At 39.7% G+C, this 20,037-nt stretch overlaps 1 protein-coding gene across 2 annotated transcripts in view; it reads right to left on the bottom strand.

The window, feature by feature from the left end:
• The window catches only part of NXPH2 (neurexophilin 2), a 111,228-nt gene that overhangs the window by 45,474 nt on the left and 45,717 nt on the right, over window positions 1–20,037 (bottom strand). Inside the window, exons 1-2 of one of the 2 annotated variants that reach the window (XM_058548896.1) lie at window positions 10,233–14,943; window positions 9,229–9,314 (exon numbers count right to left, since the gene is read on the bottom strand). The exons of the other annotated variant lie outside the window; for it this stretch is intronic. Of the exons in view, the coding sequence (XP_058404879.1) occupies window positions 9,229–9,234 (6 nt within the window). The 5' untranslated portion in view covers window positions 9,235–9,314; window positions 10,233–14,943. Of the gene's footprint in view, window positions 1–9,228; window positions 9,315–10,232; window positions 14,944–20,037 lie in introns of those variants that run through there. 2 annotated transcript variants of the gene reach the window in all.

Below are 20,037 nucleotides of genomic sequence, written 5' to 3' on the forward strand. Positions count from 1 at the left end.
TAAGAGCATAATCTCATTAATGCCTCTTAAATTTGGGTTAAAAGCTTTGCATTACCCTATAGACTAAACATGGAATACATAATCATAGTCACAGAACAGCAGATGTAGGGAAGTAGAGGAGATGGGAGATAGTATAAACTCATTAGATTGTAGAGTTTCCATATTAGGAAGTCAATAGCTACCCTCTAAAGTTGAAACAAACAAGCAAAAAAGAGGAAAATATAATTTAAGCTGTAATGGTAACTCCAAGAGAACTACAACACAGAAACTTTTATGCGTTTATTCCTGACGAAGAATATTGGAAATATAGTAGGAGACGGCCTGATTTTTCATTTTTGATCCTTCTGCATGATTTGACTTTAAAAAATATATTAATACAATGACTAGACCCTTATCAATAAAGAATTATTTAAATAAAGTGAAGTAGAATCATATAACGGAATATTGTGCAGCCTTTGGTAAAAATAAGATTTGTGAAGGTTGTCCACAATTCTGTTTAATGTAAAAAAAAATAAACCAACACAGAATTTGCAAAATAATATCGTGTCATCTCCATTAAGGTAAAAAAATATATTTCTGTGTGCATGTGTATATGTAAATGCACAAAAAATATCAGGAAGGAGAAACTATAAACTGAGGGTACTGGGGAAAGGAAGGAATCTTTCAGTATTTACTTTTAAAAGTTCTGAATTATTTTAATGGTAGGAATATATAACATACAATACGTAATATGTATGTATTGATTTTAAAATAAATTCTATACTTTTAAATTACAAAGTTAACATGTGTTGTAACAAGTCAAAAAATATAAATTTATAAAAGTATAGTGTTATTACTTCCTTACTTTCTTCATTTAAAACTCAATGTTTAAAAACATTATTAAAATTCAAATTACTAAAATTCAAATTACTGTTTTTGTTTTGATAGCCAAATAATGCCAATATTACTTATTAAATAAACTCTCTATTTCTCATGGAATGGAAATATTCTCATTATCATACAGTAACTTCCCACATTTACTTATATAGGTTTCTTGATTTGATTCAATTCCACTGCTCTATTTGCTTTTTCTTTTGCAAATAACATTTTTTTTATTACTTTAGTTTTAAAGTAAATTCCAATATCGGGTACTACCTGTCCCACCTCATTATTCTTTCTCTCTCTTATATTCTTGAGAATTCTTGCATTTATTTTTCCATATGAACTTTCAAATCATCCAGTCCAGTACAAAAAACATACCTTTAGACTTTTTTTGAGATTACATGAAACATACATTATTACTGTAATAAAAAATTTTTCTAAATAAGAAAAGCAGTATGGTTAAATCCACACAGGTCATTTCCACCACAGGAAGGACAATGCAAAGCAGGTCTCCTACTGATTGTATAAAGAACACAAGCAATGAATGTTAGAGAACTCCACCTTCAAACATAAACCAAAATCCTCACTAATAGAAAATAAGCGCCTGCAAACTTCCTCCTCGACAGACCATAACAAAACATGTGTTCATGGACGGCTGTGTTCACAGACCTGCAGTCATCATAAACTGAATGAACAAACTCGCGTGAAGTGCGGGCGTTTCTTAGCTCTGAGTGGGTGGTGAAGGGCAAGGCCGCCTGGAGAAGAGTGAGGGCTGACTGGTCCAAGACTGTTGGTGTGCAGACATAATTCCCAGTCTGGTCTTTTTCACAATTAACCCTATTTATGTAACTGCAGAACTGATGACCCAGGTCAGTGAGGCACTGTAGCTACAAAGAGAAAGAAAAGGCTCTGCCAATGAAGGGCTTGCAGCTCTGGGGAAGAGATATAAGTATAGGGGCAGATGCGTGACATCCAGCACAGTGGGAAGATTCTACGTGCTGGCGCTGTGCTGAAAAAGTGGCTCAGATCTCTGCTCTCCCATTGTCTAGTCACGGGAGCTTGGGCTCTAAACTTCAATCCCTTTATCTGTAAAACACGGATACAAATGCTTGTGAGTAGGGCTGTTGTGAGCATGATATAAAGCACCTCAAAGGACGTCTGACACACAGTAGGTTCTCAATAGATGCCAGATATTAATGACAATCAGAAATGTACAACAGACAGAAATTGGGCAAAGATGGTCATATTTTAGAGCGTCTGGAGTAGAAAAAAGTGTTTAAATGAGAAACTGAATGACGCGTGCGGGGCATTATTAAATACTTCTGTATTGTAAAATTAAAAGTTGCCAGACCGGGGAAGCCTGAGCAGAGGGCTAAGAGGTGCACACAAATTCAATTAGAAAGGGTCTTGTATGCTAGTATGCTAGGTCAAGGAATCATGATTGCATGTTATAGCAGTTGTTCTTTTTAAAAATGGAGTAAAATAAGATTCATGTTTTTATAAAGAGTCATGTTTTTATAAAGACTCTCCTGGGAACAGTACAGGGAATGTACTGGAGGAATTTGGAAGTAGGGCTTTACTGTAATACTGCAGGCAGAAAGATTACTTTATTTCAAAAGATGCATTAGACTGTGTTTTTAAGTTGCAATGGGAGAGATATGATGTGTACAGAAGAAAGCTAATAAAAAAGAGCATGTTGAAGAGCTAGAGAGGTGACACAAACTATGGGAGTTAAGGAATCCCTTGTTAGGCTCAGTCTTGCTCTCTTGCCTTTCTTCTGTCTGCTGAAAACCTAAGACTGACAAAGGCTTAAACTTGCCCAGGCTGAGTAACCTAGTCAGCAAGTGGATAATGCCTTTAAGTTTGCAGGATTTAGACGCAGCGGGTAGATGTGAAAGTGCAGTGCACTTGGAGTATGCTGTCTTTACTGAATGTGCAGACCCACAACAGCAATGGATAGAATATGGCTGTTTTTGCTTCAAAGTCAGCTGCTTGATTTAGCAGAGAGAGCAGAGGCTGCAGAGACAGCCACACTGGAGGTTGTAGTCCAGCTGCTCCACTTACACTGTGGGTAAATCAGTCAATTTCTCTCAGAGACTCAATCTCATCTGTTAGTGCCTCTCGCACGAAATTTATATACTACTGGAAGCAGACAGGACGTCAACAAACAAATATGTCCCAAAGATGATAAGTGTAGTAAAGAAGAAGACAGCAGCGTGAGGGGATGGAGAGTAATTGAGAACTGCTGTTTATATGAGGTGGTCAAAGAAGGCATCCTTGATAAGTCTTATTTGAGCACTCGCAGGAAGTGAGGAAGTAAGTTTTGAAGATGTTTGGAGAAAAGATAATTCTAGGCCCAGAAAACAGAGAGTACAAAGGCCCTGATGTGGAAGCAAGCTGGGCTTGGGGGCAGGAACATCAAGGAGGCATGTGTGGTTGGAACAGAAAAGTGTTGGAGATGAGAGCAGGGAGGTGGAGCAGGTCAGACCATGGTGGGATTTGTAGGCAGTGTGGAGACTCATCCAGTAAGCACAGGTAGGTGTCCAGGCCAGCTTCTCCTCTGAGCGACCAGATAGATGGGAAGCCATCATGAGCAGAGTAGAGGCTCTGACCCTCTGAGCCCTACCATCTGACTTGCTGGAGCATCACTAGGGCTGCAGTGTTGAGTACAGACTGTAGGGGGCATCAGGAGGAGCGATCATTCCAATAGTGAGGAGACACTGTAATGGGCAAGTAGAGCAATGAAGAAGGCCTAGACTACACTAGTACGTGGAGGTGTTGTGGAGAGGTTATATTGTGGATTCTTTTAGAAGGTGGTGCTGACAGGATCTGCTGACGGATGGCCAAGCTGTGATCTCTGGCTCAAGGAATTTTAGCTGATCTTGTAAGAATAAAACAAAGTAAATAAAATGCCTAGAATTTGATAGTTGCTCAAAAACATGAGTTCCCTTCCACCTTCCTTTGAGGTTCTGTAGACTCTCCAACTGCTTGGCATATGCAGAACACAGTTAAGAGTGGCACGGGGTGGGGGTGGGGGAGTAAAAAGAAATGAAAGAATGGTATGAAACCCCACATCAATGGGATCCCAGTTTAGATTTTTCACCGGAAGCTGTCTCTTCATCAGTAGATGCCCAAACCATAAATGACATGGGGAGGAGGGAACAAAATAAAATAAAGGGAAAAAAGTGGCAGAGAGTGCTTTTTCAGCTATTGTCTCTTGCCTCCCGTGTCCTCAACCACTTGTTTCTGGGTGAACAGAAATGAAAAGGTTAAGCTCCACATTGTTTCCTATCTATCACCAGGGCAACTAGAGACAAGAACTACTTGAGACAAGGTATTTTCTTTCTCAGAACAACATTGAGGAGATTCACTGTAGGCTCTCACATTAGAGCATAGCCAAACAACATAAATAAACGAATGAACTGTGTTTCTCAAGGCTCAAAGCCTCAATCCAAGTAGCTGTAATGAAGTCTTGAAAAGCAACCATTGACAGTGGCAGAGGATCTAGTTCCAGAATGGAGCAATGAAAAAACAATTCATTAAACATTGTAAGTACTGAAAAATGCATAGAAAAACTATAGTTAAGTGTACTTAGCAGAAAACCTAGCATTTGAAGAGAAACTAACCCATTTCGCTCAAACCTGTCCCTAAAATCTCGTTTTCAATAGTAAGCCGTAAGGCGTCCCTTCTCCAAGTGAGGTTTTCACGTTAAGCCAACTGTTAGGGGTGCAGCCTTCATTTTTCTTAGTATTTTGCTTTTTCTAGCTGTATCTCCATGGAAAACACTGAACCTGGCCCTTTCCTAGGGTAGGCATCTAAAAGGCCCTTATGTTTTACATCATAAAGGGAAACTAACATTTTCCAGGCCTCTGCTTTGGCAGGTCGTTGGCCCTTGGTTTAATTTTCACAGTACCATTCCAGGTTGACTATCATTATTCCCCTTGTTCCAAGGTGGTACATAAGACTAACAGAAACCAGACCACTCGCCCAAGCCTCATAGCTGTCACATCATGAAGGAGCACGGACAGATCCCAAGGCCTCTCCTCTTGCCTTAGATGTTCTTCTCTATCACTGGCTAGTATTTACACTCCTTGAGCCCCTGGATGATTTCACCCATTACTCCTAAACCATTCAAGGGCTTCACGGTTTATGAATACTTTTATCAGGAACAACTTTAGGTAAGTAGAACATTGTATCAACTTTAGGAGTAAGGCATCACATTTACCAGGACTCTGTCTTCTTCCATGTCTTGAGTTTGCGGTATGTGACCAGGCTGCAGCAAGTAATGAACTCATGGCAAACCTAACTTTACCAAACCACTGCTGTCCAATGGGCTGGTTGCGTGCGTGTGTGTTCTTGCAAACGTTGCAAGTGGCATTGTCCATGGCTCTGTGGGGCAGAGCTCAGCAGATCACTGTTTACTATTGGATGCCTGTTCCTTTCATCCCAACCATGTTTTCCCTCAAACCATTTATTGTTATTTCTATCTTTAAGAAAAGCATAGCCTCACTGGGGAAAGCACATAATACATGACTGCTTCAGTGCTAAAGTGATTCGGTGAAATGGCAAAACTCCGCTACTGATAATTGTGTGTGTGTGTTTCTTGTCCAAATTAGTCTGTTAGTGGCTTAAGAAGAGGAATATTATAATTGATTAATTAAACAAATAGCCACAGAGTGCTTATTATGCAGCAGGCATTATGCTATATGCTCTCTTTGGAACTCGGCACTCATAACACAATCGGATGACACATAGTTGAAAATCAATTCACGAACAGAAGAGGCTGCACCAGCAACAGCATTGCTATGATTGCCGCTACTATTACTGTGCCCTCCCTTTTTCTGGCATTCCACATTATGGACGACTCACTATTTTTTGTGTTAACAAACGTGAGCAGTGAAAAAAATGAGCTAAGACATAGTATGATTAAAATACAATTTGTATTTGCTTTGAAAATGTAGTCTGCAATATAAACATGGATTATGTCTATTCCATTTACACAAGAGTTGAGAGGCCAGTTAATTATTGAAATATTTTATCCTACTACTTTAAACCTCTGCAACTTTTTAAATGAGCAGGTATTTGAGGTAATGCAATATAAATATTTACTAAGTAGCTGATTTTCAAATTTTTCATCTGATGCTTTGTGTTAAATGGACTCTGCATCCCCAAACAGCTAAGACAAACTCACATATTTACCCATCCTCCGAACTCAGATTTTATCATATTTTACTAGTGTCCCAATCTGGGATAGATATGAGGTCTGTCGGGGAGGATGGAGAAAGGAGATGAATTCACAAAGCTATGATTTCTTATACGATACGAGTGTCTGATTCAGTTAATGCTTGTTGATTATTTTGAAAGCAAATCATTCATCTACAGATGCAAAATTGTGTCTCCTTGTTTTAGGTAAAGTTCATGAACACAAACTTTTTTTCACAGATTGTTTTAATTCAAGATTGGGGCAAAAGGATGTTATAGGCTTATGTTACACAGTATTTGGCAAATATTTGGCATTACAGGCACACTGTTTTCTATTCTTGAGTTTATTCCACGTTTTTTCCACCAAACGATGTATATAGTTGTTCTTGGTATTTCAAAATAGTCTTCTGATAATGAATTGTATTTTTCAGATTCAATGATAAGTGGCTTTCTCTGACAGTCTCTGTGTTTTTTTATTTTCCTGCCTTGAAGAATCCACTGTGTGTAAAGAATTTTCCAGCGCACAGGTAAGAAGTATTATCATTGTTCTAGTATACCTGCTTCTAGGATTTACTGTCATTCACATTATTCCATTTACATTCTTCTACCATGGATGTATGAGTTTGTCTCATCTGTGCTACAATTTCCTGACTACATCTTGATATTCTAACTATTTGCATATTGACTTTTTCTTCTCAGTGCCATTCATAACATCTCCCAAGGTACGGCCAACTTGCAGTTTAATTAACATAATGTTGATATATTTCCCCCTAGATTATTAACCAAGATGTAGACATTGTGTTACTGAAATGGACTATTATTATTACTGCTATACTTTCCTCAGGATTTCTACAGATTAAAAATATCCAATCCATACTGAAGTAAGTTGCTTAATTTGTATCAATTTGAAAAAATGAAAAAGGAATACATACACAAAGAATATTTCCAACACAGTACCACAGATTTTATTGGTTGAGTATACGAGACATGTTTTCATGTTATTTGACCTAAATAAATTTCTGCTGACTGTACTTACTCCTAAGTTTTCTGTACCCTGCCAAAGTTTCCGGAAGACAGAGATAGAAGTTACTATGTAAGGCTAAGTGACTGAAAATTATATAGTAGTTGGAGGCTCAGAGCTCTAGAGTCAGGCTGTCTGGCTCCCATACTTCTTGGGTAAGGGACCTTGGGTAAGTTTCTTAATATCTCTGTTATGGATGGCACTGTGTTCCCCCAAAATTCATATGTTGATGCTCTAACCCCTGATGTGACTGTATTTGGAGATAAGGCCTTTAAAGAGGTAACTAAGATTAAATGAGGTCATAAGAGTAAGGCCCTAATCTGATAGGACTGGTGTCCTTAGAAGAAGAGGAAGAGACACCAGAGCTCTCTCTCTGCAAGCCCCGACGAGAGGCCATTGAGGACACAGTGAGAAGGTGGCCATTTGCAAGCCAGGAAGAAAGGTCTCACCAGAAACCAACCCTACTCACACCTTGATCTTGGACTTCCAGCATCCAGAACAGTGAGAAAATAAATTTCTGTTGTTTAAGCCACCCAGTCTGTGGTATTTTCTTACAGCAGCCCTAGCCAACTAATACAATCTCTAAAACTGAGTTTTCAATCTTCTGATTACAAAAATAACACATATCTTATAGTATTTGGATTAAAAAGAAAGTCATTTCAATTATTTAGCATAATACTTAACATATGGAAAGATCTCAATAAATATTAGCTATTATTATTTTTAATAAGAGGGTGCTTAATCTACCGGAAGTCAAACAGAAGACTTTTACCTGAAACACATTCTACTTTAAGGCACAAGTAATGCTTATAAATGTTGAGTGTAAATAAAACATTCCTATATGAAAATACTGCCAGAACAACAACGTAGATACACTTATTCTCTGATAAAAATGTTTGCCATTATCTAGGCATCAAGCTATGCATAATAAAGCCAAAATTATAGATTAAAATGGGAAAAATCGGTAAAAAATCCAGATGTGGCTTTATAAAACATTTTAATGACTTCTGTTTTCATTTTTCAGTCTAAACTTGGGAATCATGTAGACACAAAGTTTTGTTAAAGGGTTTAAGCTATTTCCTGGTAGTTATTAAGGTATCTTATGAATCTAATTAATTTTCTAGGGTAAACAGATCAGAACTTTACTTTTTTTGTGTGTGTGTGAGGAAGATCAGCCCTGAGCTAACATCTGCCAATCCTCTTCTTTTTTTGTTTTTTTCCTGAGGAAGACTGGCCCTGGGCTAACATCCATGCTCATCTTCATCCACTTTATATGGGACGCCGCCACAGCATGGCTTGACAAGTGCTGCGTCGGTGTGTGCCCGGGATCCTGAACCGGCAAACCCCAGGCCGCCGCAGCAGAGCGCCCGCACTTAACCGCTTGCGCCACCAGGCCAGCCCCAGCACTTTACTTATTTTTATACATCTTGGTCCAATTATTATACAAGATTATCTGCTTTTCAGAGAAAGCCATAGATTACTGTATATGGGTCCATTTTTCTCCTGATGTTCAGAACACTCCTTGCGTTTTGCTAAATATTTCACCAGCAAACACATTATGCCTGTTGTTCTTAAAAACAAAATGTTATTTTCTCTTTAAAAAAATGAGATTAGGGGCCGGCCCCATGGCTTAGCTGTTAAGTGCCCGTGCTCCACTACTGGCGGCCCAGGTTCGGATCCCGGGCACACACCGACGCCCCGCTTGTCTGGCCATGCTGAGGCGGCATCCCACATACAGCAACTAGCAAGATGTGCAACTATGACATACAACTATCTACTGGGGCTTTGGGGAGAAAAAGGGGAAAAAAGGAGGAGGATTGGCGATAAATGTTAGCTCAAGGCTGGTCTTACTCAGCAAAAAGAGGAGGATTGGCGTGGATGTTAGCTGAGGGCTGATCTTCCTCACCAAAAAATAAAAAAATAATAAAAAAATGAGATTGATATTGAATTTTGCTTAGAGTTCTATTCTTTTCTAGATGTATACAGAGTTCTAATATTATTCCAATTATTTTCCTTGACTAATTGGATTTATTTGCCCCTTAAAAGAAACGATAGTTCTTCTTTTATAAAGTGAGATTGATACTCAAACAAGTCTAATCTTTTATTATTATTTTTTAATTGAAAGCACAGTTTTTAGTACATACTTGCATACTTGGAGTCCACCTTCAACTGGAGGAAGAGGAGGCAAGTAGAGGCCTTGGAAGTTGGAGGTGACCTTCTTGGCATTTGTCTTTGATAGGTCCAGATAGTTTTTCTACTCTGCTTGCGTTAGATGAGAGAAATGTAAATAATAATTAGGGGGACTCTTAATCATTTCTGGATTATTGTTTTAGGGGAGATTTGCTAAACTCCATTTGAAGAAAGTTCAAAAGATGCTTTACGTATCCAAAATAAAGCTTCAGATTTACATTCCTCCTCCTGCCCCAATCTGTATATCCTTGTTTTTTCCCACCCCAGTGAATGACACCATTAGTTTCTCAAGCCAGAAAGCTGGTAGTGCTCCTTCTTCCCTTCAGTTCCCTCCATGCCCACATTCAATTCTTCATCAAGTCTTGTCAATTTTATGTTCAAATTCTGTTTTGTACCCATCTATCACTCTCTATCTTCATGGCCACTACCTTGTCCAAGCCAATAGTTTTGTTCACCTGAACTGCTCAGTTAGCATCATAATCAGTCCCTCTGCTTCTCGCTGTCCCCTTCCCCACAGCTGCTTTTTAAAATATAAATCAAAACATCAGTCTCCCGATTAACCTCCTAAATTCTTCCTGCTGTGCTTAGAGCACAATCTGAATTCTTTGCCATGGCTAAAAAGTCCTCAGGTAGTTGATCCCTGCCTACCTTCTGACATTCTCTCTTCCTACGTGATGCCTTGCCCACCACATCTCAGCCACAATGGCCTTAGTTCCTTAAACTGCCAAGCTCCTTCCAACATGTTGCAGTTTTAAAACATGGCCCCATTCCTTTTGATACTCCTGTCATGAAGAAGTGGGGTCCATATCTCCCCTGCTTGAATCTGGGTGGGTTTGTGACTACTCTGACCAACAGAGTACATCGAGAAGTGATGTTATGTGATGTATTAGTTTGCTAGGGCTGCTGTAACAAATACCACAGACCAGGTGGCTTAACTAACAGAAATTTATTTTCTTACCATTCTGGAGCCTGGAAGTCCTAGCTCAAGGTGCTGGCAGGGTTGGTTTCTTCTGAGGCCTCTCTCCTTGGTTTGTAGACAGCTGCCTTCTCACTGTGTCCTCACATGGTCGTCCCTTGGTCTGTGTTGTCTGTGCCCTAATTTCCTCTTATAAGGACACCAGTCATATTGGAAGGGCCCACCCATATGATCTCATTTTACCTTAATTACCTCCTTAAAAGCCCTATCTCCAAATGCAGTCACAATCTGAGGTACTGGAAGATAGGACTTCAACACATGAATTTTGGGGGACCTAGTTCAGCCCATAACACTTCTGAGGCCAGGTTATAAAAGGCTAAGCATCATCTGTTGTTCACTCTTGAGGCCCTGAGCCACTACGTAAGAAATATGACTACCCTGAGGCACCATGCTATGAGGAAGACCAAGCCACTGGACAGGCCATTTGTAGATGCTTGGGTTCTTGGCCCCAGCTGAGCCTAGCTTTTGAGTCACGCTAGCGCAAGAGCCAGACATGGGAGTGAAATCATAATAACTCCAGCTGATTTTAGCCCCTAGCCATCCAAGTTACCCAGATACTGTGAGTCTTCCCAGCTGATGCCCCATACTTCGTGGAGCAGAGATAAGCTATCCTGGCTGCAGCGTATCCAGATTCCTGACCCACAGGACCCATGAGCACAATAAATTGGTTGTTGTTTTATGCCATTAAGCTTGGGGTGGTTTGTTACACAGCAGCTGATATCTGTAACACCATCTTGGAGGCTTCACATATGTTCTTTTCTCTCTCTGGAATGCTCTTTCCTCTGCTCTTTATCATCATCCTTTGAGCCTCACCTTAGACATCACTTCCTTAGAGAGGTCTCCTTTGACTACCAATATAAATTGTCCCTTTTCATTTGTCTTAGAGTGCCTGTTCTTCTCCTTCAGAGCTTCCATAAACATTTAACAGTATTTAAGTATTTATTTTCATTATTCCGTTTCTGCCTCTGCCATGATACTACTTGCTTTTTAAGAGCAGGAACCACTTTTCGTTTGTTCACCCTGCATAGGACATGCTCTATGTGCTCATAATAGGAGGCTGTGGAATATTTGTTGAATAGATAAATGACTGTGGGTTCAGTATTGCTCTGTTCTTGTTGAAAAAAAATCATTAAAACTAAACTGATTGGATTTAGGAAGAGGCTCGGTTAAATTTAAGCAGTGCACTTTCACTGAGTACCTGCTCTTGCCAGCTCTAATCCAGGAGCTGATGAAACGACGACCAAGGAAACACAAATGTTAAATAAATCCTCTAGAGGAGAGCACTGTGGCAAATGGTCTGCTTTTTGGCATAGTCTCCCCAGGCCTTTGGCAACTTAAGGTACAAGTCAGGAGTGATGAAACTGTGGGCTAAAAATACTCATCACTGTCTGCACTTGGTTGGGGGTGTTGTTTCCAAGTTCTCCCATAGATACCAGCTGAGTCTTTAGAAGTCTATGGACACTAAAGATTAAAGATTTAAGCAAACTTGCATATAGATCTGTTAGAAACCAGAGAGGTCAACCCTTGGAGAGGACTGAGGCTTAGCGCCCAAGGACAGGGCTGGAGACCCAGCAGCCAAGATCAGCATTTTGGTTCAGAGTGAGCAGGGCCATCAGACTATCACAAGGAGGAGGTGGCAGCATGGCCTTAACAAGTCCAGCTTCACAATTCCTAAAAGTCACTTCCTTTTGAAACAGTAGCTCCTTTTTTTTTCCCTAAAAAGTTTTACAGTTGTTTCTAGCTATTTCTCTCTGTTCTCTTGAGTTATACATTGCCTCAACCTATGATCTGCGAGTAGGCACCTCTGCCAAAATCTGAAAACGATGTCTGCGTAGGCCGCTACGAGTGGGCAGGTGTGGATGGGTATGTGAATTAAGAGGAAACAAAAATAAGAAAAATGTGACTAACGTGGCAAAGCAGGTTAAGGAACTGGCTGATTGCTCCCAGACATCTTGGTTTAAATCCAGAGTATGTCAAATTGGAAATAAGAAACTAGGGAGTACATTGCTTCCCAAGTTTGCTGTTCTCACACACGCTGTGTCAGAAGGAGGGCTCAGTGATTAGGGATATAATCATCTCAGACAATCAAAAATGTTTTTAGAGTCCCGTAGAGAAAGTTGGCCCATGGAAAATAGAGAAGAGAAGGAGGTTGGGAAGCTCCTCAGGTGAGCTGTCACATGTACAGCACTGGAAGAGTGTCACGTGCCATTGGACCTTTTAAAGGGCATCTGCACGGTTAGGACAGGAGAAAAAATTGGAACACTGTGCTAAACCGTGAAAGTTGGATTCTTTTCAGGAGAAGGTCTCCTCTATAAATCTGTCAATGTCAGACTCAAGGCTATACACTTCTTTCTAAATGAGGGGAAACCTCAGGCTCTCTCAGGTATGTTGGTCCTGCCTTCTGATTCCTGTGCCTCAAAGCTTCACTTCACTATGCGGGTGCCACCCTTCTCCTGCCTTGTCACCTTGGCTTTATGAGCATGTGCTATGATCTCTTTGATCTCTTTCTGAGCCTAGGGCCTTTTAAATGTTCCTTCTGCTGGTATTCTGATTCTAGTTTGCAGCCTTGACCTTTTATTCTGAAGTCCTAATAACTGGCCCTTCGTAATTCTGAACAATACAGCTCTTCCTGGTTCCACTGCTTGTTCTTCCTACTCCACGGGTAGAGGTTTGCTGTTGATTATACATGTCATGGCACATTTGACTGACAGCCAAAACCTCCAGATTAACTCTGAGGCAAATCACAAATATTTGGTATTGTACAAAATAAACTTCTAAAATTGACTACATTTCCCCCTTTTTGTGTGGCTTCTGTGACTTCTTGCTCTTAAATCATCTCTTGTCCTGTTTGACTTGCACAAATCCTTCACATACCTTACATGGCATTTTCTTCTCTTTTTTTTGAGAACTTTAGAAAAGTGAATTAACCGAAGTAACCTATATTGTATGTCCTAAGAATTTTCTCATTCCCTATATCTACATGGCCTATAACGAACTGATTTGAATGAGAGATTTCCTTAAAGATGATTCTTCTATTGACTGAAAAATTTCTATGAGATTCTTTAGTATGAATGATCCAGTGATAAGGGTACTTAAAGAAATCAAGATAAACAGAAGGCCATTTTGATAAGTGGGGGTAACTTAGAAAGAAAGCATGGAAAGTTACAGAGATTTAGAGAGAACATCACTTTACACAGGGGTTGAATGAACATTTACATATTTCATTTTTGTATAAATCAAGAGGGAAACCATTTATCAAATCTGCAGGTAACTCAAAGTTAGGAGAGATTATTAATATGTCGGATTACAGAACCAAGAATCAAAAAGATCTTGAAAGGCAAGATAGAAAGAGTTGAAATTAATGGAGAGAAATGTGAAGTCTTACACTTAAATTTGAAAAAATTTTCTTCAGAAACTGTCATTTCATGTGAAAAAATATCTGTATGTTTAATTGTCTTCTAGCTACAGTAAGCCAACAAGGGGATACGACATCTAAGACAGCTCTCAGAACTTCTGGCTGCATTATAGGAGCAGATCATACTGGGCCATCAAAGGAGGTTACTGTACCACGCAGCTCAGACCACATCTTGACATTCATACTTGATTCTAAAAGAGTTGTCTCCAGAAGATGTTGACTGGGATTTGGAAGTGTCCTGAATGGTCAGGAATAGTGGAAGAATTTGCAGTTATACATCAGGAAAAGAGATTTCAGGGAAAATAGGAATTCTGTTTGTAAATATCAGAAGAAATATCAAGTAAAAGAAGAAGGAGACATTTTGGGTGGTTGTAAAGGGTAGGTCTAGAATGCATGGAAGTTACTGAGAAGCAGAAGTCAGCTTGAGGATATTCAATTCAATAAAAGCTGAACTACCTATCATGTTCTGAGCATTGGGAATACAAAGATAAAGAGGGATCAGTCTTGGCTCTCATGCCTGTACTGTAAAGGAGAGGCAATGAGATAAGCAAAGTAAGTATTCAATGTGGTAGGTGGTAGACAGGAAAAAATGGCCAAGCCAGAAAAGCTTTATGGAGGACGGTGTGCTTGAGCTGAATCTTAACAAGTAAATACATACTTCCAGTAGGATAGAGGGAGTGAACGCCAGTTAGAAAGGTGACAGCAATAAGCTAGAGGGAGATGATAGTAGCAGTGGGAGATTTGGAAAAGGTAGAATGAATAGTACTTGGTCAGCTGATGGGGATGGGGAAGTAGGGTGAAGGAGAAATGCACCCAGGATGATTCCAGGGATTTATATTTGGGTGCTTGGATGGCTGACGGTACCATTAACAAAGGGAGGCAATATGGTGAACAAGGCGTGTTTAGGGATAAGAGGAGACAGAGAATTCAGTGTGTGGGATAAACTGAGTTTGTGGTAGCTCAGAAGCATCTTAACAAAGATGTAGAATAAAAAGATGGAAATCAGAAAAATGGTCAAAGTCAGAGATGTAGCTTTAGAGGTCATCAGTTTGTAAGTGGTAATTAAAGTCTTGATAGTGGGTGGGTGATCTGGGGTGCGGTAGAGAGGATTTTACCAAGTGAGAAGAAGGCCAAGAATAAAATCTTGGTGAAGTCAGTAGTTTGAGGTCAGGCAGGAAAGGAGGTTGTGTCCGGCAATAAGCTGTGTTTAAACATAAATATGGTGCTATTCTGGAAAATCCATGATAATGGATGTCTGAACTTGGAGATGTTGGTTTTTATGACTTAAAAGGTCGTTAGTCCTGTGAATAAGAAAAGGCCTGAATGTTGAGACTGATTTTTGTAGGAAGTTTTAGATCCTGGTATGGATCTAAAAATCCTATTATGGTATCCTCATTTCTCACTTTCCCATGTCTCTAATCTCCACACATTTTAATATGTATTTCAGAGTCATTCTGTCTCTGGAACGTCTCAGCCTCTCTGAGACATTCTCTCTCAAGTCAAGAGAAGTGGGTTTGGATTAGTCAGAACTGGATGCTCTCTCCAGCCCTTGAAATTTCTGGTATCCTAATCAGTATCTGTAAAATACATGATTTTCAGGCAACTAATAAATGGAGCACTTCTTTAAATCATTACGTAGTATGTCATCTTCTGAAAGACATTGCCAGCTTAATTTGTGGTTAATAACCTCGTGATCAACAAAAAGGAGTTGCTCTATTGTCTCATGAAACAGAACATCTTCATTCTCATATGTAGACATAGTCCAGGGCAGAAGAAAGAAAGCAGAGTTTGGATTAGGTCGGGCCTCCAAATTTGACTTCATTACTTTCTAGAACTCATTTTCTTCATCTGTAAAATGGGAATGATATGTAGCTCATGGGGTTGTTCTTATAATTAAATAAAATGATGAAAAGAAAACACTTGGAATAACGTATGACACTTAATGGACTCACTCCCAAATGGTAATTACTATTTCTCATTATATTTTGGAAAACATATTTTCATTTCCCCTCATTGTGTGCAAAAATCTTTATCTAGCCTTTAGAGATATACCTATTACCTCGGTCCACAAGGATAAAAGACTAAGAAAAAAACTTTGTGGTTATTCAAAGGATTTTCATGGCACTGATAAATGGGTCTTTTGTCCAGTATAGATTTCCTTGATCACTTCAATGTTCATTATAGAAGCACCTCTGTTCTCTTCTCTCTTTTACAGTTTTGTTCCTACAACAAAGGAAATCAGAGTATCCAAGTTCAATGCAGTGCAGTGCAACTCTGATCCCACTACACTGAAACAAAGAGTCCGAACCGAGGGGACTGTCTGAATTCACTCCGCTTGCTCTGCCCGGTTAGCGCTGCTTGTGGGAAATACGTTATTGCTCATGCCACACGTGCTACAGCATCAAAGGGGGCAGAATCGGGTGAACCGGGAATTCTGTCTCTCATCAGCTTCTTTGGGGATGGACAGACCTATAACACCATCCTCAGAGACCTTGTCTGATTGCAACTCACAGACTCACTAGACAGTTACAATTGGAGTCAGCAAACCCTGAAAGACATCTAGGTGCTAATAATTAATGAACTCCTGGGAAGCAGGGTCTTTTTTTTAAGAGGAGAAACTTCTTAAAACAATAGGTTAAAGTCCATATTCCATGTAGGATGGTGAATAAGATTGCAATTACCATTTCCATGGACAATGTTTTATTGCCTAAGGGACAGAAACTACAAAGCACTGTGTCAATAATAAAAACAAAATAACAACAATAATAACCACAACCACCACCACCATCACAATAATAATAATAATAGTAATAATAATAATAATAATGTGCTTTCATTCATGCAACAAGTGATTATCGAATTCCATCTTACATTCCATCTTAGATTCCATATTGGGTTGCTGTACTAAGAGGAACTGGGGAGAGAAGGAGGGCCAAAGCCCCTGTGTAAGTGACACTAGCAGACATATTTGACACCCAAATTTTATACACACACACACACACACACACACACACTCAGAAGAGGGAGAAAAAATTACTGGCTGCAATGATTAGGAAAGGCTTCATGTGGGAAACAGCAATGAAACGTGGTGAGGAACTATTTTGGACATAGAATATGAGATGAGCTACGGTGTGGAGGGCACAAAGGAGGAGGAAGGGAATGGCCAACGGAGGAAATGGCAATGACCTGCCACACAAGGTCCCCACAGTGGGATCACGTTAAGCAAGGCCAGAGGAACATGGTGGGAGCAGGTCACAGAGGCACTTGGATGCCAGTTTCAAGAACTGTGACTTTCCTCTGCAGATTAGTTGATGAGAAGCCATCTGCCCTCAAGTAGGGAAATGACATTTGATCAAAGGCATGATGCAAGATTAACCTAGCAGGAGTGAAGCTGTGTCAAGTCCTTTTCTAGAATGAGGTAAGATCTGTATGTATACGTAAAGAAACAAAAAAAATACACATAGTCATATATATACACACACACACACACACACATATATATAAAATATAGTGGCATTGTACAGGATTAATTAGAATGAGAAGCAAAAAAAAATAAAAAAAAAACCAGAAGCAGGTGGGAAGGTGGGAAGAGGTAGTTCTTGACCCTAGAATTATTTGGATGTATAGACTGACACTGCTTTTGTAATTGCTGGGGTAATTTTGCCCTCATCCATCTATATTTGTTTACTAAAATCCTCTTGTGTGAAATGGCACAAGTTTGCACAATGGCTTTCTATATCTACAGAAAAGAATCATGCAGACCGGCCCACGCTGGGCTCAAGCCCATGCTCAGGTCTTCACATTAGGGCCCTGACAGCAGGAATGGCCTGACCCGCTAGAGACCATGCCTGCAAGACGGCAGTAGAAAAGGGAGAGGCAACTCAGGAGTAGATGTTAGTAACTGAGGAAGAAAGGGCCCTAGAACTACAGGAGTCTTTAACAAAGTCTGTCCTTTGAAAAAAAGAGTTAAGAGCAGGAGGTAAAGTATTATTTTTCAACTTTCTGGCTGGAGGTGCTCTGTTTTTCTGCTTCCTCTCTTAATCAATATGCCACACAGGTGTCCAATTGTTCTTGAACTTCGTTTGTTTGCTTGCACTCCTTTTCAGAAGATTAGATCAAAGTGTGATGAGGGGTTCTAGGCAGCCTGAAATGAATCAGCTAATTAAATTAATTTTATCTTGGGTATATTGCTTAGTCCAATTAAGTTACTAAGCCAATCACATCAGAATAAATCAACCATATTGTTACATAATTCTTTTTAATAAACAGAGTTATAATTATATGAAGGCAATTCTGAGGATAACATATGCTACAAAGCAGGGAACCTAATTTATTTCCTTGATTTGGAGAGAAAAACTCACTCATGTGTAATAACTTTTATCATCCAAAATTTTAATTCTTATCACTTTATAAAGTTTAAAGTCTCTTGCTTGCTTTATAGATCACAGTATGAATTAGTTCACAATGGGGCTTAAGGGGGAAAGGGAGGGTAGGTAACAGATCTGAAATGATGTGCATGAAGCCATACTGCAAATTGTGCTAAAGTAGCGTTGGAAACAAGCCCTGATTCCTCCTGTACTTTTAAACAGCCAATATAAGTAGAGATGTGAGTGGGGGTTGGGTGGGAAAAAATATGCCTTGAAACAGATCATTAGAGTGAAGAGCCATGTTGGGACAATCCCCTTGTCTCCCGCCTCCCCCTCCAGATTTTCCTGGCAAGTAATAGGCATTGTATCAACTCCTGGTGAAAATGAATTATTTTAAAATATAACAAAACAGAAATCCACTTAACAGATCTCAGAAAGGGAATGAAAACACCTTTGTTTGACAACTTGGCCTGATTCTCCATGAATGCTGTTGACGGTTCAGCATTGTTGTGGATGGGAACAAGTGAAGCTCACAGGGGGAATTAGTCCACAGCAGCATGATGTTCAGAGGCAGTATCATCTCTGGCCAAGACAGTGCTGGCAGAGCTGTGGATACCACGGGCCCAAGAGATGGATGGTCTGTACAGGCTTGGACATACTCATTCACTCGCTACTCAGACAGGGAGGAGCACTGGGGAGTTCAAAACAGTGGGGAAGAAATGTTAGGCCAGAGTCCCTGAGAGCTGCCTTTGCTTAACTTCTCTTTGAAGTGATTTTCGAGAATGCTAGAAAAATAGAAAATTATCCCCCATTTTTTTTTTCATGCTTCTCACTAATGAAGTTCTGAAATTGTATGATCCAAATCCCAGTGATTTCTGGAAGAGATAAACAAATAACCTTATTTCTTAATTGGGGATGGCACCTCTTGTCTTTTAACTAATTTCCGTATCTGGAGAAGCAGTACCACTCATAAGTTACTTGGAGTCCTAAAGTGAAATAACCTAGGCTCAAATGTCCTAATTTAACATGAAAACATCTAGATTAAAGCAACAAAAGTAGTAAAAATTGATGTGAAAGCAAGGTACTTAGTATATTATATATTTCTGTAGTGGTTCCATATAATTCTATTCTGGATTGCTGCTAGGAATGACTGAATGTCAACTACATTTCCTTCTATTTCCTTCCTGCCCTTATATAAATAACTAGATGCAGAACAGACAGAAGCAGAGGATCGCCAAAGCAGAGAAAGCCCTGTATTGCACTTGATTTGGGCATTAAAGGGGAGAATGTTACCATGGTAAAATGCACCGTTGCTAATTCACAGCCACACCTTCCACAGAAGACAACATATTGCTCTCTATGCAGTGGGCCTGCGAAGTCAACCCCACGCCACCATTAGCCCATAATTCTAGCCAACTGTCGGCATTCCAAATGGAAGAGATCAAAACAAAATTTGGCTCAAATTGAACCAGTTGATTACTAAGGTACTAATTCTAGGAATAATGAGTGTTGGGCTCAGAACTCAGATTGTTTTATTTATCCTCAACAACTTCAGAGCTGGGTGTCTGACAGCCAGCCTCACAGATGTGAGATGCCTCTGAGCTAACACTTGACTCTGTCTTCAGGGGCTCCTCTGTGATGAGCGGCTGGAGCCCTGAAGAAGATGCGGATTTTTTCTGGAACCTACATAAGTTAAAATATTGAGGAATCCTGGGATAAAGTGAAAGCTTTTCAATAAAGCATATTGAAAAAAACGGTGGTTGCTTTTGATAATTAAGAGACGAATTTGGGTCTCATGGGAAAGTATTAATGTATTTTTGACAGGAATTTTCTCACTAATATTTTTGCTGAATATTCATTTCAAAAAACTCTGGTATAATTGTAGAGTGAGATAAAATGAGATTAAAGGTTTCTTCCCAAGATTCCCAACACAGCATGAGTGTCCACTGACAACGGTGGATCCCACGATGTACGAATGTGACAGGAGTATGAGTAAGACACCAGC

This window comes from Diceros bicornis, chromosome 10 (genome assembly GCF_020826845.1).
Source record: "Diceros bicornis minor isolate mBicDic1 chromosome 10, mDicBic1.mat.cur, whole genome shotgun sequence".
Classification (NCBI taxonomy): domain Eukaryota; kingdom Metazoa; phylum Chordata; class Mammalia; order Perissodactyla; family Rhinocerotidae; genus Diceros; species Diceros bicornis.